At 37.1% G+C, this 24920-nt stretch overlaps 1 protein-coding gene across 1 annotated transcript; it reads right to left on the bottom strand.

Annotated features, from left to right (window-relative positions):
• Positions 1-312: 312 nt before the first annotated feature.
• On the bottom strand, positions 313-1845 carry LOC128920105 (piggyBac transposable element-derived protein 4-like). The gene is made up of 2 exons (XM_054226541.1): positions 1597-1845; positions 313-1545 (listed from the first exon to the last, which is right to left on the bottom strand). Exons 1-2 carry the CDS (start codon positions 1843-1845, stop codon positions 313-315), a joined length of 1482 nt encoding a protein of 493 aa, XP_054082516.1.
• Between the last annotated feature and the right edge of the window lie 23075 nt (positions 1846-24920).

Below are 24920 nucleotides of genomic sequence, written 5' to 3'. Positions count from 1 at the left end.
GTTTTGAAGCAACTTGAGCATATGATTGTTGCTGTGTTGCATCTGATGTCGATGGACAAGATTCCGGTACCTAAAAGTAGCGAAATAATTTATTTTAAATTAGTAAATATGAATACATGCTTACACATATCTTTATACGCGGAGATATATGTAGGTGTGTATATAATTCATACTCACCTTGATATTGAAAAGATTCATTGCTTGTCTTATATGAGCAAACCTCCATACTAATGGGTTAGTCGCCCGTTTCGTCATATGTGGAATAACTAGCTGCCGTGCCAATTCAATGATAAATGAGCGCCTCTTATCACTCTACTTTGCCGTATTCAGCTCGTCATAGATGATGAATGAGGCCAAACCGGCAATATCCAGCATATTACAAAACATTGCCAGTGGCCAACGGTTTGTCGAGCGTTTGCACGAATAGCCCGTCAACATTTGATCCATTGTATCTACCCCCGCTTTAAATTTATTGTAGTCCAAAATTTGATCTGGCTTGAATCCTTTCAATGGATCGGTGCTTTGACGGTAATGGGCAGTGGATAACATAATTACTGGCTTTTTCGGCTTTGCCATATACGAGCACAGACCGATATTATTATTGTGATAACAAAATAAAGTGCTTTTAACATCACGCTTCGGGTTAAGCAATTCATGCGGAATGAAGGTCTTATTTTTTCTTACGGTACCGACAAAAGCCACTCTACGATTCATCAACATTTCTGCCAAGTTGTATGTTGAAAAAAAATTGTCAGCATAAACAGTCCTACCGCTGTCCATATAATTTTGCATCAATTTCATAACGACCTGTTCACCTTGATTCGTTTCTCGCTGGCCACCTGGTGGTTTTCCAGTATAAATTATACCTTTCAAATGGTAGTTTGAAACAGAGTCACAAATCCACCACACTTTCATACCATATTTTGCCGGCTTACTCGGAATATATTGGGTGAATCGAGTGCGCCCACGATATGGAAATAACTGTTCATCGACGGTTACATGACAATCCGGAGTGTATGCTTTCTCTAAATTGGCCATCAGCATGAGCCATACATCGTCCAGGGCAGCAGTTTTGCTTTGCTTCAACCTCTCAACACGAGTACCACTGTTATTGAAACGGATGAAAGTAGTTAAGCTCTTGAACCGATTCAATGACATAGTGGCCTTATAAATTGGCATATTGTAGCTGGCCCACAATTCTTTCGCTGGCTGAGAATTCGAGTGGAATACACCAGCAATAAGTAGCATCCCAAAAAAAGCATACATTTCGTCATCGTCAGTCATTACCCAAGAACGCTGTTTATTACTGGGATGCTTTTCATTCCATAGACGAAACGCTTCAACGGCGTTTCTGTAGGTTTCCCGCACAATGATACTTACGATTTCAGGAGACAGAAATAGCTTGAAAAGAGCTTTATGACTCGGTGACGCTCCCCGTAGTGGCCCTTTACGAGTAAAAGTTGTAACATTGTGACAACGAGGCCTTCCAGGTGGTGGAGGATTTGAATTCCACTTTCTACCATCTTTCGACCCGTAATAGATGTGCTGCATGATTCCATTGTAGTTGAAGCCTCAAGGGCGATAGCTTCTCTATACAATATCATCATGGTTTTCATCCAGAACAGCCTCTAACTCGATTTCCTGTTCTATATCTGATGCTTCACCGAAGTCATCTTCATCTGGAAAATATTCATCATCTTCTACGTCGCCACTTGTTTCAAATGGATCGGACTCCTGTCCCATAATTTCTTCAATTTGTGCCTGAAGTCGCTGACGTTCTTCCGGACTCACATTTGCTGCGTTTAGCTTACGAAGCAAACGCGTCAACACATCAACTTCATCCATATTTACTTGTTCCATTTTATTTAAAAAAAAACACTTCCCACTAATTAAAAAACACGTGTTCACTTCAATTGTCAAATGTCAACTAAAAAATTATCTCTGCCGCTGCCTCCGCTAACAGTTTAGTTGTTTACACCTAACGGTTAACCAATTTACATGAGAAGCTTATATGGGTCTGCACAGACCCATGTGAGCTTAATAAACGAAATTAGTTTAAAATTATTATTTTTACAACAAATATAGCAAAAATCTTAATTTTGCTGCTTCATTGTGTTTAGCACACTACATTTTAGGAAGTCATGGACTAAGAAGCCTCAGATGTTAAAAATAAAAGATCTACATACATTTAATGATCGAATGGGTCTGGCCAGACCCATATGAACATCGGAGGGTTAAAGATTTTGTTGTTTTTAGATGTATTAATTATTCAGATTTCCAATTGTGCCCCTCTCTTTACTAAAGATTATCTAGATTACTGTCTTCACTTCTTCTCTATGAGGATACTACTACTTTAAGTAATACTTTTTTAAAAAACTTTGGAAAAATTTTCATGGTTCCTAGCATTTAGTACTCAAAAATCGTTTCCACCTGATCTTTCCAACGGAGTGGAGGTCGTCCTCTTCCGCGGCTTCCATCCGCGAGTACTGCACCGAACACTTTCAAAGCTGGAGTGTTTTCGTCCATTGGAATAACATAACCTAGCCAGCGTAGACGCTGTCTTTTTATTCGTTAAGTTATGTCTATGACGTCCTATAACAGCTCTTCGCATGCGGTATTCGCCATTTCCAATGTTCAAAGGACCATTAATCTTTCGCAAAACCTTTCTCTCGAAAACTCCTAAAGTCGTCTCATCGGATGTCTTCAACTGAATTCCACATATAGAACCTTATCCCGGGAAGCTACTATCTTTAACAGAATTATGATTGGACCTATCTTTTTCTGCAAATACTTATCTCTTCCATTTTGAGTATTATCTGCAAAGGGCTTCCTCTAACCATTGTTCTTCAAGGTTCATTAAAAGCAAATTCTTGCTATGAAGGCTGAGCTCAGAGTATTTAAACCTAATAATTCTCTTTATAAGTCTCTATTCAAGACTGCCAGATATCAGTGAGATGTTTGAGTTTTTGTCCATGAGACCTTCCTTATATTATGGACCTGACAACTAATTTTGTATTTTTACCTCACAATAGACCACAATATTGAGGAATTCCACCGAGTTAACAGTCCTTTGGTAGCATATACCTGACTCGATATCGAGTTCTTTCCCGTTTTAATGTCTGGACGTTTCTGATATACGCCTATTAAAGTATTCTTGATCGTCACAAGAAAAGTAATCTCGACTCTATGTATATGTACTCTCGATCCGAAAATTTAATAGATTAACCACATCGAAGTTTATTTGAAAATTAATTGAATATCAAATTATTTACTCATATTTATGTACAACCGCCTTCAAAATTCGTCGAAGACAGAGGAAAAACAATATTTGAACTAAAACAAGGGAGAGATGAAGTACTCACAGAAACTCAACCATGTTTTATAGCAAAACTCTAAACTCCTAAACTGTGAGAAGGGAGAGAGAAAGAACTCTTAAAATATCGTCCATTTTTATAACAGAACTATACCTAAAGCCATTCTCAATCTCCACCTACTTTTGAGAAATTTGTATAGGTTGGATACTCTTCAATCCCACCTTAATATATAGACACTACTAGACTATGAAATTCGTCTCTCTCAAATTAGCTAGCTTATGACCTATACAGACTGCATTATTATTACCAAAGCAAATTATTTTATTACAGCTAATCATATTGTAAATAATTAGCGCTGATGTAAGCGCAATTACAAAAGTTCTACGCAATGCAAAATGCAACACTTGCCATGAATTTGTAGTCGGATATTTGAAAGTGTGGCTAAAATATGGCGTTCATTGGAGGTGCCACATAAATGTGCCAAACAATTAGTTTGGCAACAGACGGTGAGCTCATCAATTGCAATTATGTACTGTTATACAATACACCTGTACACGATGAACATAATATGTATGACTATGTGTACATCGAAATTAGGTGCCATGTGAAGATATTTGTAAAGATGACCTGTAGGAAAATTAAGCTTTTAGACAGTGTGAAAAACAACTTTCAAGAGTCTTCAGAGGACCAAATAAAGCTACTTCTGGATTCTCTTTATACCTCCAGTTAAATGAAGCACATTGAAAATCTGAAAAAGGGTCAAAATATTAGTCCATTACAGATTACAATTCCCTTCAAACGAACTAGTACTGCTTGCTTGAATTACTGGAGACGATACTCAAAATCACCTCAAACCCTCCAAGTGGTCAGCAATGTTTGTATTTTTCTGGAAAAGGATGTCATACGAATGGCAACACTTCGCTTTTTTCCTACCGAGCACACGGGCACTATCTCACGAAGTGTTGAATGTAACCAGTAGTTAAAATTACTTATTGATTACAACACAAATACAATTATAGCGCATGCAAATAGTTTATGTGTGCTCGAGTGCGTGTGAGGATGTGTGTGAGTAAGTGGAGTGCCACTGTGAACTGCTCGGTTAGGAATAAATAATTGTGCGGTTTAATTCGAATGGAAACGTGCGAGGGCAGCTGTTGACCAAAATGAGTTGTTGTTGTTGTGCTGCCGAAATATTTGCCAGTACAAGTTAAGGCATCCTGAGTTAATATTGGCCAAATTTCCATTATGAATCGGATATCCAATATTACATATATACATATGTGTATGTATGTGTGGGTAATATGTTTATTGTGCCTCCACTTGCTTATGTTTCTATTAACATCTTGCACACATGCACATATCTACATGCAATACTTATTTGCAATATACCGTTGCTTCTAATTTCTGTCAGCCTATTCCAAGCGTGCTATAATTGCATGCGTGTGTGTGCCGGTGTGCGCATTACCTCTATGCGGTTTCACAGTTGCCACTTAACTATGTGCGTATGTTTAACAATATTCGTCTGTGCACCTTTACAAATTGCCAAATGCTATAGTAGCTGTCGCAACCGATTATGTTGTTGTTGATCAACACAACTGGCTAGCCACCCACGCACCATGCAGTGAAATGGACTAATTTGAAAGGACCCAGCAACCAACGAACTACAACTTTTAGCAAAGTGGTGCTTGATACTAATTAAACATATTTGCCATCGTATTGTTATATTTTTTTCAAACATCTGGCAACTCTTCTCAAGAATATTGGCGAATGATTTTCATTTTTAAAATATGTAAATAAATGCTTAAAACTGATCAGTTTAATAAAAGTAATAATTGAATTTATATCATATAATTAAATTAATAAAAATAATTAAATAGGTGGCAACTCTTTTCAAAAATATATTCTAATTTATTGTGTTTTAATTCTAAAAAAATTTCAGTTTCATATAATAAATACTTCAGCTGACAAATTAATCTAAACATAAACATTATAAAAGGTGGCAACCCTTCTAATAAATGTTTTCAGACTTCAGCTTACTTAATTATTTTTAAATTGGTATCCAATATGAAGTATTTTTTATTTAACAATTTCATTTTTTAAGAAAGAAAAAGGTTGCCACCTTCACTTCAAAAAATATTTTTAGCTTTAAGCTTTCTTAAACCTCCCCACTTTGATATATTCTAAAGATGATTAAATATCATAACTAATTTTATATTTTTCAAAAAGGTGGTAACTACTATATACCCTTTTCAATTGAAACCAGCTAAATTTTAATTCTAGCTATCAAAAAAATATTCAAATGGATTCAACATTTGCTGTGATATTCTGTGGAGTTAAGCGTGACTGAGTTTCCTTAAGCAACATATTTTTGTTGCAGTCGATCTTTACCTAAATATGGTCAAGATGTTCCATTTCAGCAAATACATTAATCTGATCTATTTCGGTCTAATTAGTTCATAATTTGGAAAACCTTTAAATATTTCATCGCTGGGTTCATATAGTATGTACCTAAATATCTACATATATTTATGTTGCTGGGTAATGTTCAGTAACAATTATTGTAGAATTTTAGTCAATTTGATTTCCAAGTAGAAAATCATAAGCTTTACTTCTCCATAATTGCTTAGGCACATTCTCTGACATCTACGTGTATTAAATATTGTCCAACAGGAAGTTATGTATGTGTGAAAATATAACGATAAAATGGAAGGAACACAATTTCTATAATTGTCCAAATTGTCTAACCAAAATGATTTTCATAAGCCAAGTCAATTCGAAATTTGCGATTTTTTCTTGACAATTGTATAATAAACCATCCCCAAAAATACCCGGGTGATGCCTTTTTTTTTTCTTAGAAATTTATACTGTTCATGAATTTCGAAATACACTGGCAAAAGGCATTGCCAGAGAGGTATTTTTTCTGCTGTAGAAAATCGGAACCAAGAAACATCTTACCAACGTCTATTTTTTTAACTGTTTGAATTTTTTATATAGTATTTACTAAATCGGTCCTCTTTATATAGTACTTTCGAAAATATAGTATTTCCTATATAGGGTCTCCCTCTGAACTCTCGAATTATTATGACAAAGAAAAAAATAAAAGTTTTTTTCATATATGGATGACCCGATCATCTAGTATAGTTATATTAATAAATTTTATTAGCCAAAGAAGTCACTCTGGTAGAGGTATTCCACTTATTGTATTGGCTTTAATAGCCAAAAACTATCCAAATGGGAGAGGACACCAAGCTTATTTGTGGCCCAACACAGTCCACAATAAATTTTATCAACCACCTCGGGCGTAAATACGTTTATGTAAAATCTAAGTGGTCACCTTCGATTTAGTAAATTTACAACACAAAACAAACTCAGAAAATACAAAAACACAAATGCAACTGTAGGTCTAGTGATATATTAGACCAAGATAATAAAGTGTGGCAATGCATGTCGATGTCGACACTGATGGCAAAAAGTGTTGAAAATGTTTAGTTAAATAGTATGTAGATATATGTATATGTGTGTGAAACAAAAAGAACTCAATGCCAATATTAATTAAGCCACCTCAGCGGTGCTGCACTCAATCCAACCGGCCAGACAACCACTGTTGCACTCTCACATCTACACGGGTCACATTGTAAAATGTACAAAAGCTAAAATGAGAATTTTCATAACAACAACAATCACTTTGTATAATGAGGAAGTTTGCTAAAATTTTCGTTTGGACTTTTGTGATGCACAAAAGGATAAGAATGTAAATGCTTGAAGTTGTTTGCAAGTCAGGGGTTGCCAAACTTGTCTATACTGGTAAAGATATTGAACTTGGAGTTGAAATGTTAAATGAAAACGAGATGTTCAGAATGAATGAACAAGAGTTGTCAACAAATGTATTTCGATATCCTTCAGATCACCTAAGCATGACTAACCCGGTTCCAAAGTCCCCTGGTGTCTGAATTGACGAGGGCCAGTTTAATAATTGTGATAATTTAATTTGGGAGATCAATATAATAAAAAACGATTAAATGAGTAAAACTTGAAACCATTCATTGTTGTAAGAGATTTATATAGAGTGGTTTAAATAGTGGAAAGATAATGAAACTTATAACTCAATTTTATAGAACAGGTCTGATGATATTTAAACTTTGGAAGATCAGTCCTTATCAACCTCTTGCTAGTATAGTTTTGACAGAAAAATGAAAAAAGAAAATGAAAGAAGAAAACATATATTGAACTCAATTTTTCAAGACCCTTTTTATATACGAAATCGCATCTGTTCACTCCAGTTCTTTATTATAGACATTCTTCACACAGGAGCCGACTTTTGAAACCACACAAAAACTTAAGATAATCTACCGAAAACTACGTTAATCTGCTTTGAGGTTCCTCTAGTCTAGAAAATTTAATTTTTCTACCTTACTCAAAAGGTTTTATCTGAGCTATAAAATCCTAAATTAGTTTCGTGTTAGCTGAGAAGAACAAATTTAGGCGAATCCAGGCTTTGATTAGAATTTTTCAGCGAAACTAACACATTGTTCATATTGAGAGGATTCTAAGTTACCACAAATTCCATATCCAAATTAGCTTAATACAGAACCCAAGAAATTCAAAATGGTGGAGTCAAACACCCATCAACAATTTTTGATCACACCAGTGACTTTCTTAGAACTCTAATAATGTTCAGGGCTCATAAGAGCTTACATATGTGCCGCATCATTCAGTTGGGAACAGCTGAATGGCTGTACTCCAATGCACTCGTAGAGAACGAACTGTGTGTGGCTGAAATAGAAAATACGAGAAAAAGGTTTTTCGTCATTTTCGTTAGTTGACAATTTGTACAGTTAAGTTGTTGTGAAGTGTTGTTGCCCACATGGTTTACCTGTCAATTGCAGTTTTTAATTGCCTGTGGGGTCGTCGGCAGGATGCAGCCACTGCCAATGCCGGAGTCGGACAGTTGTGTGAATAGCTTACGGCGAAGCAAGAACCGTTTATGATAGGACGATGGCACCAAAGTGTTGGACTCACCGATGATTGCTTACCTGCTCATCTGCTGTAAACCAGCCATCAGTAGTAGACGGAGTCAAACGCATTTTTGTGCTGTCATTTCGCTCTATCAAATATTTATAAGAATTGTGTGTTGAATTGTTTTTGCTGTTTTTGTTATTTTCGTTATTTAATGTAAATTCGTTTGATGAAATATTCAAACGTTTTGTACATGTTCCCCGGCACCAGTGTATAGTTTTGCTTATTTACCCACTAAAACCAAGGCAATCCATTAGTTTGGCAAAACATGAAATTGTACAATTTTGTAGAGCCAAAAAACCCCAAAAAATACAAATAAAAAGCAAAACAAGTAACTAAAACGAAATGCAAATAAATATGGAAGAAAACAGCAGCTAGAGCAAATGCAAAATAAAATACCAACGTCTGCGGTCTAAAACTCTATTGACTAAACTGATGTTTTATTCAATCAATATACAGTGTGTTTTAGAATGTTTACAAGCAAAGGGTGTATCGCTTTTGAAGATTTGGTGTATTTCTAAGAAGTGTGACACCTTTATTTGATGAAAATTTAGCAAAGTTAATAAAATGGGCTAAGTTCGAAATTTAGTTAATATTTTGTTGGTGTGGAATTTCAAGAAATTTCCATCTAATCAGTTCACAGTTTTTCGAATCCGAATTTTCGAGTTCGAGTTTTTGAAATCCAATTTTCGAAATCTAATTTTCGAACTTTCAAAAAATTTTCTAAATGTTTCAAGACCAATAAAATTGCCGTTTACGTTACCCACCCTTCATTAGAGCTTTATTAGAGCTTTCGCAATGCGAATATACACTTTATGCTTGTTTTCGTTCTAACAAAATTTACACAAAATTTTCGAGTTCGAATTTTCGAAATCGATTTTTCGAAATACAATTTTCGAAATCGAATTTTCGAACATGAACTTCGAAAATTCTAAAATGTTTCAATACCAATAAAAATGCCGTTTAAGTTACCCACCCTGTATTTAGAGTTTATTAGAGCTTTCGCAATGCGAAAATACACTTTTTGCCTATTTGCGTTTCAATAAAATTTACACAAAATTTTTGTGCATTCAGCCATGCAAAAGGTTTTTTTTTTGGTGAAACACACGCAATTTGCACTCTGCATTTTCGAACTGACAAATATCCGTTTTCCGATTTTGGTGTTTTGTTGTTGGAATTTTTGCTCAGTTTCATTTATTGTTTTGCATTGCATATATTATGTAACGGTATGTGTGTGTTTTTGGCTTTTGCAATGTTTTGTTGTAAGCCAGTTCAAATGTCAAAAGTTGATTAGATTGTTTTTCGGTTTACAACATAACACTGACATCGAACCGATCCGGCGTCCCTTTGCTGTAACCGACCACTGCATCTCTGCCGCTCTGCCGCACTTTTGGTTGCGGTTTTTTGCAATATTTATACGGCATTAATTGTTATTGTATGTATTTAAAATAGAATAAATTTGTCACAACCGATTTGGCGTCGATTATCGAGTGGCTTTTGTACATTAAATATTTACGAAAATATTCCAAATTAAATAATTGAGTGTAGAATTTTCGTGTTAGGTTGCACAAAAAAAAAAAAAGAATGTGACAAGCATTCTGGGAATACCTAAAACGACAAGATTTTAATAGTTTTATGCAATTTCTAAAATAAAATTTATTTGTTGGATGAAGGAGTTAAAATTGATATTAATTAAATGTAATTTTAATGCAGGAGTTTGTGATTATTTTGTAATTTACTCAAGTTCAGTACCTAAAACGGTATCAAAATTATATTGGACTGAATTCACTGAAGAAGTACTACGTGTAGCAGACTTCTAAAATGCAAGTACATATCGAATCAAGGTTTGAGTACTGTTTTGACGAAGTTTACGTAGAAGCAGTAGATTGGATAAAATAAGTCACTAGAGTTACCTCAGAGCTTGATTCCAACATGGTTAAGTTTTATATCTTTGATGGTTGAGGTCCTCATGACTTATTAAGACCTCAGCACAGTTCAAAGCTCCGTAAATAATTATAGAACTCCTTCATCTGGATTTATGAACCGTTTTTAATTCAATTTGAACTGATTAGGTTACCATCCCTCAAAGATATTATTATCGTTGACACGGAAACTTTAGCAATAGGTATTAGATAAAGTTTCTCGGGGAATGTTTTAAAAACAAGTATTTGTCTAATGACAAGCACCTCAAATAATGAAATATTTATTTTTCCAAGAAAAATTGACAGAGTTCAGTTTCAAAAAAAAGGTTTGAAGGTCTTTTTCCAAAAGGTGTCGAATGTTTCAAGAGGAGAGCTCTTATTTAGATCGGAATGAAAATAGGTTATTTTAAGCCTAATATATGTATGTATGTAATTGGCGTACGAACCGCTTTATCCGATTATAACCGATTTAATTATAGCGCGCCATTCTTCTCTTTCCCTTCCAATTCGGAGCCATTTAAAAATCCCAAATCTTTCCAACGGAGTGGAGGTTTTCCTCTTCCTCTGCTTTCTCTAACGGGTACACCTGCAAAGCTGGAGTGTTTTCGTCCATTCGGACAACATGACCTAACCAGCTTCACCGCTATCTTTTTATTCGCTAAACTGTGCCAATGTCGTTGTATAACTCGCACTGCTTATCGTTCCATCGTCTGCAGTATTCACCATTGCCAATATTCAGAGGACCATAAATCCTTTGCAGAACTTTACTCTAGAGAACTCCTAGTGTAGGCTCATCGGATATTGACAGCAGGACGGGAATAATAAGCGTCATGTAGAGTTTGATTTTGGTTCGTCGAGAGTGGGCCAAATATATAGTCTCAGCAATAATCCCGAAGTGTTTCTAGTTTTTAGTTTTTCAATTCATATCTTCTGAATCCACGAAGCTTATGTATTACGTCCCGATCCCCTATCTCAAGCAAAGGTATGTATCACAAATCTGTGGAACCAGCTGGGGATGGTATTTTTAGCACTACTTGACAATTTAACTCGAACATTAGTTTAAAGTTTCTTCAGATATGTGTAATCGACCTCTCCTGTCCCAAACGATATATTTTGAAATGCCATCTCTTAATGAACCTCATGAATAGATGTTTGAGGTTATATTGTATCGAGGAATATATGCAACTACTTGGTGTTACTTCTTCATAAACCCCATTAAAATAATGTACTTTTGCTGAAAGAAGATTTCTCGCCAGTGCTTGCCAATGGATCAGCAACTAAGATGGTAGACAGTCTGTCAATAATTGTTTACCACCTTGATGGACGTTGTTTTATTAATTTGCAATACATACGACCGTCTGCCTGCCTGTCTGTCAGTTCATCACATAAACTTCCAATACGGTCTCTTTGATGTTGCAAAATTCTCAGGTTCCCTGCATATTGCCGCAATTAGGATCATGCAGATGTCTACTTTATGTGGTCTGCCTTCCAAGAACTAATATACATACATATGTACACTTATTTGTATGCATATTAATTCAGCTGCATGCTGCCAAATTGTATCTACTGCAACCATATCTTATTTCGGACAGCGCGCTCTTTCGTGCAAAAACTTTCACCGTGTTGAGCGATTAATTAAGCGAAAGCTTTGTGGTTGTCGACTGCTACGAAATGGGCGTGTAGTGCTGTGAGCAGCGAGTAGCAACTGCAGTCAATGCCAACTTTGGTATATGAAAACAACAGCAACAACAACTCAACCGCATGGAGAGTAACTGTAATGTGGGTCAAAACACCAATATCGCCAAGTCGTACACAGCAAAATGAACAGGCCAAGCGTGTGTTTACTGCACTCAAAATTGCAGCTGCTCGAATGCGAGCGAATAAAAAAATATTAAAATTAAAAAGCATCGATGAAAAGGAAGAGGAAGCAACAGGCAAACGCGAGTGGACAAACCAAAAATGAAATTGGAAAAGGTTAACGGAAGAAGAACTTCAAAGTGAAATGAAACTGACAACAGCAGAAGCTGGCGGAAAAATTATGCACAACAGGGTTGCCACGTTGAATGAATGTAGCGGAATACATCTAAGCAACTAAAATTGTACTGGAGTCATGGTCATTTTTCATACGAAGAGCAACTCTGAAATGATCCCTATCAGCGGAGGCATTAGCATTAGTTGTCCAAGAATACAATCCAAAGTCCTTATGCTCAGAGATCTCGGAGATATTTTGATGGCTGGATGGCTTCTTCTTGGACTTCGGTATTTCAGTTAAGCTATAGAGCTTCCTTAAAAATATTTACTCATCTCGGATTCTAAAAATCGCATTCTGCCGACTTATCATCTGGATGAGAATCTTCCGTCCCGAATATTTTATAATAGTTTAAGCCGATTGTGAAATAGAATGGTCTCCCCAGCAAGTTGCCAGAACCCAAAGGACGCTGAAGGGAGCTCGAAGATCTAAGTATGACTCTGAAAGAAGCGTATCTATTAAATGTTAGATATAAATAGTATCGGAACCGCCGTAACTGGATATGGCTTACGACTAAACCAAAGCTAATAAGGCTACAAGATAAACTTTCGCAAGAGGTACCTATTCTTTGCTCTCTACATTTGTAAAGAATCAAAATATCTGATAAATATCTTGGTTTCAGTCAAGTCTGTAATCGTCCACTTAGGCACTTCATTTTCAATTTAAGACTTATTAGACATGGAAGACGGTTTCAGAGCTCCAGTAAGGATGGATGGCGGCCACACATGCTTTGAAGTTCAAACTGTCTGTATAAAGAGCATTCTTTGAAAAATCAGATCCTTGGATGGAACGTCCCCAATTGAAGAGCTGAAGTTCAAAATATATACATATTCTTGGACTACCTCTAGACCCATATCACAAATCCCCGACCGTTAGCAGAAATATTGTATGTGGCAACCCTGATTTGTCTGTGTTGTTCAAAATAAGAGACAACAAAAACAAAAACCAGAAGAAATGTTTACAACCACCAGGACTAGATTGCCTGCATTTTCGACTCCATGCACCGTTATGTGACCGCATATATGCGTCGGCAACATACAGACCGTCATCCAAGAGCTGGCAAATATTTGCGTACCGCTGTCGCGGTAACTGTGCGTGTGCAATCGCCGACGGCCTACGCGGTTTATTGCCGCCTGTTGAGAGTGGCCAAAGCACTATTGGCCAACACATGCCACACATGGCACTGGCAACGAACGAGCGAACGATCGAATGAAAAACAAGTTCAAGTCTTTGACTGCACCTTGGAATGACGTTGGTAGCGGAGAAGGTCGCGTGAAATTGGTTGCTGCACCAGCCAGCAAGGAAGGCAAAAAATTGTTCCAAGCGGGAGTGGAAAAAACCTGAAATGCAATAAAGAGTTGATGCCACAAGTTGGCGGCGACCATTCGCCAACAACTTGCAACAAACAAACAAAAAACCCCAAGCGCATTGCCCAAGCCAGGCCATGTCGCTGCTCGTTGGTGTTGTCGTCGTGGTCGGTGATGGCACGAACAAATGCGGCAAGTTGTCAATACAAACTGCCACATATGTTTGCAGTTACTGCTCCAACGGTAATCTCAATAACAACACCAACTGGCATTGCCAGCTATGGTTTTGTTCAAAACGGGTCTGCACGGCAACCGGCCCCGGGGTTAACATTGAATTGCAATTCGCTGTAATTGCATGTTTGTATGTTGGATTTGTAGTTGAGTGCGCAATTAAAAGTCTGCAATTGGAAGTATTCGCGCGTTAAAACTCGCTAATCAGTTTCTGTAATGTGGTTTCAAATGCTTGTAGACGACAGGTCTATGACAAGTCTGCGCTTAAAACTCTTGTACTTAAGAACCCATTTTTATTTTTTTAACGTCAGCTTAGGTGACAAAGCTAATGGTCTAATCGTAAAATTTCCAGTTAAAATGATGTCGTATGGATCTTCTATCAGCTCATAGATAAAAGTAGCAAATCATATCAATATCGAAGACTGTAATTAGTTAGGTTAGGGTTGAGAACTTGTTCGACACCTTTAAGACGTGTTTTCTGTTGAGTTTGATATTTCTCATTCCAACAAAATATCTGAATAAAGATATCTCTACATAAGTTTCATAAAACCACTGGTAAAACTTCTAAAAACTTGGATCTGTATCATCGTGAACTTCAGATCAGCTATTGTGGGAATGTAGAGCTCCAGGAGCTCGTATCAAAAACTACAGCAACCATTCCCAAGTAATTTTATTGAAGGTTTTGTTTTGGACAAAAAATGTTCCTCTATCGAATTTCTTTAAAATCCATTGATGTAAGGTTTAAGATATATAAGTAAGTTAACCCCTGGCGAGTATAGAAGGAAGTATGTTTGTAGAGTGAACAGCCCTCGGTTAGACGTGGATTCGATCTCGGACGAGTCCATTTCTAAATCTATAGTTTGTTTCAGAATCTTTTTGTGTCTATATCTAATTTATATGAGGTGTCTATTGATCTATCTTATTCATATTTTCATATGTTCCAAGATGGCGCCCTCTTCAGGTTTAATCATTGTCGGTGTTTTTTTGTCTATATTCTATATCTAAGGTTTAGGAAGTTTCCTATCTTGGTCTGAAAGTAATCAGAGGAACTGATGAATCGAGATTCCTGTTTTTATTTATTTACACTATTTACAAGAAGGGGTCTAGGGGTAGATCTCTAATTGTTTGGGGTTAACGACTTTCATTTCCTTCCACTTTTTCGAAGTTATATCTTTTGATGTTTAATATATTTTTGATTTTCTTCATTCAAATTCCTGGTTACGCCTCTTTTCCAATATTTTTTCTCAAGATAGTTCTTATAAGGAAAAGTGGAATTGATCAAGATAATTATGTTGAGAGCCTACAGTGAATAAGCTCGTCATGGAAATACGTGGTACCTGAATACCTGAATAGTGTGGGTGAATGACGATCCACACTAATTTTCCCAAGATAGTCTCCGTCACGGTTAGGCCAACCTTTATTAAACTCATCTCATCATGCATCTTATCAGTTCAACTTCATATTCTTCTTTACTGTCTTAGACAACGCTTATGCGATTATAGCTGAGTTAACAAGAGCGTGCCATTCCTTTTACTTTTTTTTCGAACACAGCTCTTAAACTCCTATTGTCGTCTCATCGGATGTTGACATTGTCGACGCTACTGCACCATAAAGCAAGAAGTGAACGATGAGGGACTTATAGAGTTTGGTCTTTGTTCGTCGAGAGAGGACTTTACTTTTCATTTGCCTACTTAGTCCAAAGTAGCATCTGTTGACAAGAGTTATTCTGAGTTGGATTTCAAGGCTGACATTGTTTGTTTGTTACCCACAACTTCAAAGTTATGATTGCCAACAGTGACATGAGAGCCAAGTCGCCAATGCCCCAACTATTTGTTTTATAATAGGGATATTTCGTCTAGTCCTCGTTCACCAGACCCTTAACTTCCTTATACAGTCTGGAACTCAACTGTAATGTGGTTCTCATTATATCGGCTCAGGTTTGGAAAATGCCATGAAAGAGAATTAGTTTTGAATTTTTTTATTCCATTCTACGTTCCAGAAATCCAGCGCAGAATCGCTCTTGGCAACAGGTGCTACTTTGGACTGAGTAGGCAATTGAAAAGTAAAGTCCTCTCTCGAGACGACACAAGGAGTTTTCGAGGGGAAAATTTTGCGCAAGATTTATGGTCCTCAGAACATTGGCAACGGCGAATACCGCAGACGATGGAATGATGACCTGTACGAGTTATACGACGACATTGACATAGTTCAGCGAATAAAAAGGCAGCGGCTACGCTAGCTAGGTCATGTTGGCCGAATGGTCGAAAACACTCCAGCTCTGAAAGTGTTCGATGCAGTACCCGCCGGAGAAAGCCGAGGAAGGAGAAGGCCTTCACTCCGTTGGAGGGACCAGGTGGAATGCGATCTGGTCACACTTGGAATATCCAGGAGTGGCGCGCTCTCATCGATACGGCTATAACCGGCTAAACGGTTCAACGCCAATTACATACATACATTCTACGTTCTTAGTATGCCGTGATCTCCCTTGTACCTGTATCTGTATCTGCTTTTTCCGTAAAAAAATCGGCATAATACGCATATACCGTTAGAAACATACATATATGTAAAAGATAGTAGACACAAGATAATACATGACAGCAACTTATCCTAAAGAAGAAAAGGCGGATTTTCAATTTCTTATTATAGCATAGACTAACCGCTTCGCAGACACTGATACCAACCGAATAAAAAATCAAGTTTTTTTCTTCCTGATTGACATCTCTAGGTAATCCACTTTAATGGAGACATAAGAACGCCTAAGTCTTCCTGCAAGAGAAGCTGAGCTGCCGCATCATCCTCTCAACTGTTGTTCTTATAAGTTGCGGTACTGGTACTTGCTTGCTTGCTGGTCCGGTGTAAGGCATTCGCATTACCCACATGCGTGGTTGTTGTTGTAGTTCGTGCATTAATTTGCAGCCACTTTGTGGCATGTGGCAATGTGGATGATGATGCCGATGAAGAAGATGGTGATTACGTTGTTTATGCGTAGCTTTTTAGCGTACCAATGAGTAGACACTTTTCGAAACATGCACTTATGTAGATGCACTTGGGTGAGTGTCTGTGTGTGTGTGTGTATGGCAAGAACCAGTTCAACAGCATGGACGCATATGACAGAGATGAGGAAAATCAATTCAGCGACATGTCAAGTCAACCGATCGACCAGTTCAACCAGACAAGGCTGGTCAATGCCGCCTAACAGAAAGCTCGAGCACAGAGCGATGTTGTTGGCTGATGTGATGTGCAAAAACAACAACAGCGCAGCAAAATCCCATGCAGTGAAGCCACTAAAAATGCAAAGCGAATGACTTTTCATGCGTTGCTTGGTTGCTGGTTGGCTGGCTGGCAGTTGTCGTCTCGAGTGCAGAAGGGGTTCTTTCTCTCTCTGTGTATCCGTATTAGTAAGTGTATTTGAGTTAGTAGTATGCATTCTACTGTTGTTGTTGCTGCTTTTCTGCATTTAGAAAACGTTGCAAGTAACCGCTGTTGTTGTTATTGTTGCAAGTTTGATTTTTGTTTTTGCTAGCCGCTTTTCCACTGCTGCAACTCTGCTTGTTTGTCAATGCTGATCTCGGCTTTTGCTTGCAACATCGCTCAGCAGCTGGCTATCGCTGGCTACAGCTCGCACTCGCACTGTTGTTGCACGAACGGCTCAATGTCGCGTTGCCACATTGCCGTTATGAGCTGCTTGCTGCTTTATAATCCTGCCATGATGTCCACCATGCCACAGTTGCACGTAATGCTGGTTGTTCTTGTTGTTGTATGCATGCATTACTGCATCTTTTGGCTGAATTTGATTAATGCGCACATTTGCTGCAGCGCCAAACGCAAATTATTCATTGCAGCGCAGCACTAATGATGATGTTATTTGCTGGCGTGTTGCAAATAGTATCGGTGTTGTTGTTGCTATTACTCTTGCTTATTTGCCGATTCATTGCATTACAGTTAGCTGCGAGTAGTTGCACACACACACACATATGCATATATATTGTTGTTGTTATTGTTACCTTTTTGCATGTTGCTTGCATTTGTTGTTGGCATCAGGTTTCAGTTTGCGGTTTTCTGCCGTGGTCACCGCTTGTTGACTGCGTTCTTTTTCGGTCGCCAACTCTTCGTTTAACCAAACCAAACCACCATTGTGGGGCCAGCAGCTGTGGCTGCGACGACTCTATTTAAAGTTGGCTAATGGTCGACCGTACGTCCGTCGGTCGCTCAGTCGGTTGTTTGGTTGGTCAGCCGATCGGTCCGCTGTTATCATGTGACTGCGTTCTATGTGTTTGTTGTTGTTTTTATTGTCATATTGATGATGTTGGTAATTGTGTTAAATTACTATTATTGTTGTTGTTGTTGTTGTTTCATGTCAAATTAGCTCGCTTTGGATTTTGCTGCACACTAGCTTTATTGCATGCACCCACAAACACACATACATATATGTTTAAATAAGTATGTATATTTATCATCTCCTGTCATCAAACAAACAGTCAGCGCACTCGCGTCTTGGCTCCCACGTCACTGTTGACAGTCATAACTTTGAAGTTGTAGATAATTTCGTTTATCTGGGAACCAGCATTAACAACACCAACAATGTCAGCCTTGAAATCCAACGCAGAATCACTCTTGCCAACAGGTGCTACTTTGGACTGAGTAGGCAATTGAAAAGTAAAGTCCTCTCTCGACGAACCAAAATCAAACTCTATAAGTCGCTCATTATTCCCGTCCTGATGTATGGCGCTGAAGCGTGGACGATGACAACATCCGATGAGACGACTCTTGGGGTTTTCGAGAGAAAGGTTTTGCGCAAGATTTATGGTCCTCTAAACATTGGCAACGGCGAATACCGCAGACGATGGAACGATGAGCTGTACGATTTATACGACGACATTGACATAGTTCAGCGAATAAAAAGACAGCGGCTACGCTGGCTAGGTCATGTTGTACGGATGGAAGAAAACACTCCAGCTCTGAAAGTATTCGATGCAGTACCCGCTGGAGGAAGCCGCGGAAGAGGACGACCTCCACTCCGGTGGAAAGACCAAGTGCAAAGTGACCTGGCTTCACTTGGTGTTTCCAGTTGGCGCCAAAAAGCAAAAAGGAGGAATGAGTGGCGCGCTCTGGTGGATTCGGCTATAATCGCTTAAAGCGGTTCCTACGCCAAATATATATATATATATATATGTATATTTATCGTAAATATTTTGTATTTGTTTTTATTTATATACAGTGTTGTTGTTTCAGTTGTGAAAGCTACTTATTTGCATGTTTGCAACTAATGCGTTGTTTGTGCACTCAGTTTAATGTTTATCGCTTCAAATTACAGTGAGAAAAGGGCGTTGATATCAGATCACATACATATATATATAGATATGAAAGCATCTATGTTTATGAACCTAATAACATAATTATTAAAATTTTAGCGTTGCATTAGGGTATACAATTAATTCCGGTAATATATTATTTACTAATTCAAGCATTTAATTGAGTTCACCACTTGGCTCCTAATAAGTTCGATTCCCCAATATAATTTAAAATATAATAAAAAATGGCTTTACTCGCTTTCTGAAACTATCATTAAGCTTCGGATATGTCGAAGTCGCATGTAGAATTGCATACCCTTGTCAAAACTATTTCCTCCAAACGATGTTCGCTTTTCCAAACAATATAATCCAATCACAGTTGAAACAATCATTATACGTCTTAGCCCAAATACCGTTTTAGCATTCCTTGATTTTTGTAACCACGATCCCATGAGCTGTTCTGCCAAATCTAACACAAAAATCTTTATTTTGGCCTTCACTTAAACGTTTTTTGGCTAGTCACTCGGAACTTCTGATGCCCAAAACAGCAAAGGATATATGAAGAGTCGATCCGTATATTGAGAGCCTTTACTCCTAATGATTTTAAGATATTGGTAGCTAGGTAGGTAGTAGATGTCAAACGACGTACCTAGGCCTTTAGGAGGCCCATTGTGAATCCACCGGGACTACAATCTCCACACACTAGCATGTCCTCTCTGAACCACTCTGTGGACTTTATGAAGTTTATGAAGTTGATATAACGTCCTCAATTATACTCTCGCAACAAAGTTGCTAAAGAGAGTATAATAGTTTTGTACACATAACGGAATGTTTGTAAGTCATAAAACTAAACGAGTTAGATATAGGTTTATATATATCAAAATAATCAGGATGATGAGACGAGTTAAAATCCGGATGTCTGTCTCTCCGTGCAACGGATAGCTTGAGTAAAACTTTAGATATCTTAATGAAACTTGGTACACACCTATAAAATGCCATAACTAAACCATAAATAATGCTAGAAAAGTAAAATTTGGTATAAAGGATAGCACAAAGTAAGTTTTTTGTGAATATCTTTCAACTCTCTCATTTCTCTTACGTACCTCATTACACACCATAATTAATATAATGGTATAACAAAGGTCAGGTTGAAAATTACTAAAAGTTAACTCTGTAAGGAAAACGTCAGAAACACTAAATTTTACAGAAGAAATTGCAGAAAGAAGCTGCACAAAAATGAAAAATGGGCTTGGCGTCGCCCGATTATGGGTCAAAAACCATATCTCAAAAACTACTCGACCGATTTCAATGAAATTCGGTACATAATACTTTCATGACAACCTGATAACACGGATGGAAAAAGGGCGAAATAGGTTGACAATCACGATAATTTTCCATATAACTCAATTTTGAATTCCATCTGATGATTCCTTCACTTTATAATATATACATAAAGGAAAATTGTCGAAATCGGTCTATAACTTTTCAATGCCCCGGATATTGAATATGAAGAACTCAGTGCATTATAGTAATTATCCACCGAAAATAAACCGTAAACCTCTCAGTTAATTTAATGTAATTTCGAAGAAATTTATTTCTTCTAATAGTGTGTCTCTATACAAAAAAATGGTTAAAATCGGGTCATAACTCCTCCTAGCTCTCAGCCTAATTATAGGATTTTCAAAAATACAGTGGGCTTTATTCCGCATAAATTGGTTAATATGTGAGATATCTTAGCAAAATTAAGTCATCGCATATTCTTGGATATTGTGTACCTTGGTAGTGATCAGGAATTACCTCAGCCCTCATATACCATATATGATGATTTTCGTTATTCTATTGGGCCTTACGCCGAATATATGGGTTAAATTGTGTGTTATCTTAATAAAAATATATCAATAAATTGCGATAGTATAAAATGTTCGGTTGCACCCGAACTTAACCTTTGCTTACCTGTTTGGTATGATATTATCGTTCGTATCAAAATACGGACAACAATTTTCTGCGATCTAAATCAAAATAATGTTTTCTAGCAAACACTCTCGTTCTAGGTAAAGTAGATTTCCCAGTAGATTTCATGGCGAACGCAGAACTATTTTTGGGATAAATAGGATACCATATGTATATCCCGTTTTCAAACCACATCTTTCTTTCCTCTGTCTTCCCTCTTGTTCTTGAATAGTGTTCTATAATCTACAATACTTGTATAAGGCAACCTACGTCAATGTAAATTAATTTTCGAGAGGGTCTTTCAAAATCAATGATTTTTATCCCCTATAATAATTTCTACCATTTTGTAACAATATTGAAACTATTCTTAATGAAATGTACCATTGTTCTTAAATATATAGTAACTCAGTAAAAGCTAGACATCTAAAAATTAATAATATTTAACAATTGATATATATGTATAAGGGTTAAGTAAAACTAGAACAAGAAGACATTGAAAATGTTACCCTTAATGCAAGGAAAAAGGTATTGCAACACCCTAATATTTACACCTATACGAAAGCTTACAGAAATACCATTAATAATAGTTCGGTAAATATGATTAAATTTGGGTTTGATCTAGTTGCAATTAAATGATGATTAGCGTGAAGGAAAACATTCTTAATTTAATTACGTTTAACTAAATTCACCACAGTAACCGTAAACATGTTTTGAACGAACGAAATATATAGTTTAATTATTACAAAGAATCTTAAACTAGGTTGACCTGCTTTGTTAAATTGTTTTGAAAATTGAAGAAAATAAGACGGGAGTATAATCCGGTTACATAATAAAGTTCAGTTTTAAGTCGATATTAAGGCTGAGGATGGAGTAATCGGCGAAAAATTACACACGAAATTGGTTCGGACCTGGGGGTCTTACAGTGTCTAACTTATGTTTTTGGGGTCGCTGAATCCGTATCCGAGGTTTATTTATCCCCATCAGATCAAGGTTATTATGACGGATAACGTTTGGAAAAATTCAAATGAGTTTAAACTAGTTACTCGCGAGTTTTCAGAGTCGCTGAATACAAATTCGGTGTCGGTTTTTTTAAATTCAATAAATCCAATATGGATGATTTTTAAAATGTGTCAGCTTAAAATTATTGTCATCTTCTAAATGTTTCTCAAACACTCTTGGAAAAACCACCTAACAGACTAAATTGGGAACTCGCTGTAGCAGAATCGGATTTTGATAGTCAGATCATGTATACTCAATTCCATTATTCTTAGTTAAGTTTGGATATTTGGTAACTCGAAAATATTTTATAACCCTGCTAGACATTTGTATCTTATTTGTGGCAGATTACTCTATGTGAAATCATAAGATTATTAGATATAACATAGATCTGTACATTTAAGAGAACTGTCTCTCATCTACGAGAACACAGAACACATTAGTGCCATAATACATGAACCAATCCATTATAAACAACCCTGGACAGTATACGTCTACACACTTATATTCGAAAAAGGATATTCTACGTTGGACAAATATGAAATCAGTCAATGAACCCCATAAAAATCACACCAAAATTAAATAATGAATGCATTAAGAGACCTAAAAAAATGAAATCGAGGCTAATATCCGAAATTAAACGATTGTGTAAAATGACATTAAAAAGGAAATAACCGATAATTTTAGTAAATCGAGTATTGATGGGAAAATCACAACAAATCAAGCGACAAACACGAGCTAAAACAACAAAGGCAAGTTGACACATGAAAAGAAAGCAGAAGAGTCAAAGAACGCCTAATGGAGGAGACATTTTTTCCATGTAGGGTACACAGGTGTTGGAATGTAGTGTATAGTAGATGATTGGGAAATGAACAGGAAAATGTAAAGAGTTCTTCATAGAGTATATGTACTCGTAAAATGTTTAGCAAAAAGGGCAATTGAAGACTTAAGATACTCAAGCAAAATAGTGACATATGGGAAAAATTGAGATTTCGTCGTCAATGCAGAAAAAGGCACACAGCACAGTTTATATTTTCAAGTGCTTAATGGCACATAACCCAACACTTTTTAGATACCACTTTAATTTAAAAGGTCCGCACTATTGTTGTAATTGTTGCATGATCAAGTGGAGCGCAATCGAAGCTAAGAAAATGTTTTTTTTTTTAATAAAGAAAGAATAAATCGACAAGTAACAAAGAAAAATGTAAGTGGAAAAAATTGCTGAAGAAAGTGAAAAACTGCTGATTGTCATAGAGATTAGAAGAAGGCCTCTAAGTGATGGTGATATACATTTTTTTTTAATTTTTTTTTCGAGCCAAATAACCCGCAGCATCTTCCGCAAAGGTAGAAGACCGATACAAATACATACAAACTCACTTACAACAACAATTATTGTACCTTACCTTAACCACAAAGCGCATTTGCCGTTTTTTATCCATTTGTCGATTGTACCAAAGCCATTCCTGACCAGTCACACTGAGTCTGCTGCTTACCACTTTTCTATACTCATTTGTTTTTGTTGTCTTCTCTACTTCTAATTGCCACTTTACATTCACTTTGTGTAGGCAGATGTTGGCCGTGTGTCTGTTGTACAATATAAAGTTATTGTTGTTGGTCAGGTCCAAATTGGAAATGTGGCAACAACGCTGCTCACCACTTGTGGTCAGTGGCCATTCACTCAAACGCTCGCTCGCTCGCATACTCAGACACACATAGAGACAGAGAGAGCTCTCTGTCTGTCGCCTGCCACATGTGGGCGCTTGTGCAACATGCAAGCGAGTACATATATACTCAGTGCATTTTATGTGGGCTTACATGTTTAGACCGTCGCTTCTCGGTTAACTTCTTTAGCTGTCCACTTCTCTGCTTTGCTTTTTCTACTTAACCGTTTTTTGTTGTTGTTTTATTTTTTTCTTTACCCTTCATGCTATGTCTTCAGTCGTGTTTTGTCGTTGTCGCTGTTGTTTTTGTTGGTGTAGAATGCATTTTAGGCCGCCGCAAGCGTAGAGTTCGTAAACCTCAACCTGTAATTAACGTGCAAATTATAATGCGACCACAAGACGTGGGGCGAAAGAGGAGCGAAACACACACACAGGGCGCGAGTGGTAAATGAGGCAATTTGAAAGAAGGTCGCTGCGTTTTTTACTCTTTCCATTTGTTGCACGTAAGTCCGTGTAGGTGTGTATGTATGTGTGTAGGTGTAAGCACGTCTTGCGTGCAGCAATTGTGCAAATGGCTTTTGTTGCCACTTAGCAGTGAGATTACAACGCTGTCGGGGTCATTTTAGTAGAAATGGTTCTTCACTTTAAAGGGCTCAGCAAATTTTACATAATCACATGTGTATATGTTGTCGGAAAAGTAATGGACTCCCGAAGATTATTCGTGTTGAACTCTGGGCAAGGTTCCTGAAAGCAAATGATAAAGAAACTTCGGACTCAAACAGAAAAAAAATTTATCGGTTGTCAATTATCGGTGTTGATTGGAAGTATGTAGGAGATTTAAAGTCTTCGCGACACTTCTGTTTTAACCGTTCCGGTAAGCGGAACTATACGAATTTAACCTTCCCGACTGACCAGTTGGAAATACACCTCAGCTCCAGTTTAATTTTGTTTCGGGGATCGACCTTAATATCTAAGATGACTTAATTTAAACTTACCTATATTTAGCACTATCAAAATTCTTCAAGGATGTTTCTGACATCTTCACTAGAAGGTCGTAAGCCCTGATGTCGATAGTATAATCACGTACGTTTACCCCGTACTAAAAAGTGAGTGTTTGTCGGTCTGGAATCGAGATAGAATCTAGAAGTTTGGGTTTCGACTTACATATAACTATTTATCTAGGTCTAGCTATTTATCTAGGTA

The sequence above is a fragment of the Zeugodacus cucurbitae genome, chromosome 3 (assembly GCF_028554725.1).
Source record: "Zeugodacus cucurbitae isolate PBARC_wt_2022May chromosome 3, idZeuCucr1.2, whole genome shotgun sequence".
Lineage (NCBI taxonomy): Eukaryota > Metazoa > Arthropoda > Insecta > Diptera > Tephritidae > Zeugodacus > Zeugodacus cucurbitae.
Note: the sequence above shows the minus strand (reverse complement) of the source record. Positions and strands in the feature narration are given on the sequence as shown.

Coding starts and splice junctions, on each gene's coding strand:
- LOC128920105 (XM_054226541.1), bottom strand. CDS start 1,845: ATGGATGAAGTTGATGTGTTGACGCGTTTGCTTCGTAAGCTAAACGCA. Junction 1,546..1,596: donor ATGAAAACCATGATGATATT/GTATAGAGAAGC, acceptor GGAATCATGCAG/CACATCTATTACGGGTCGAA.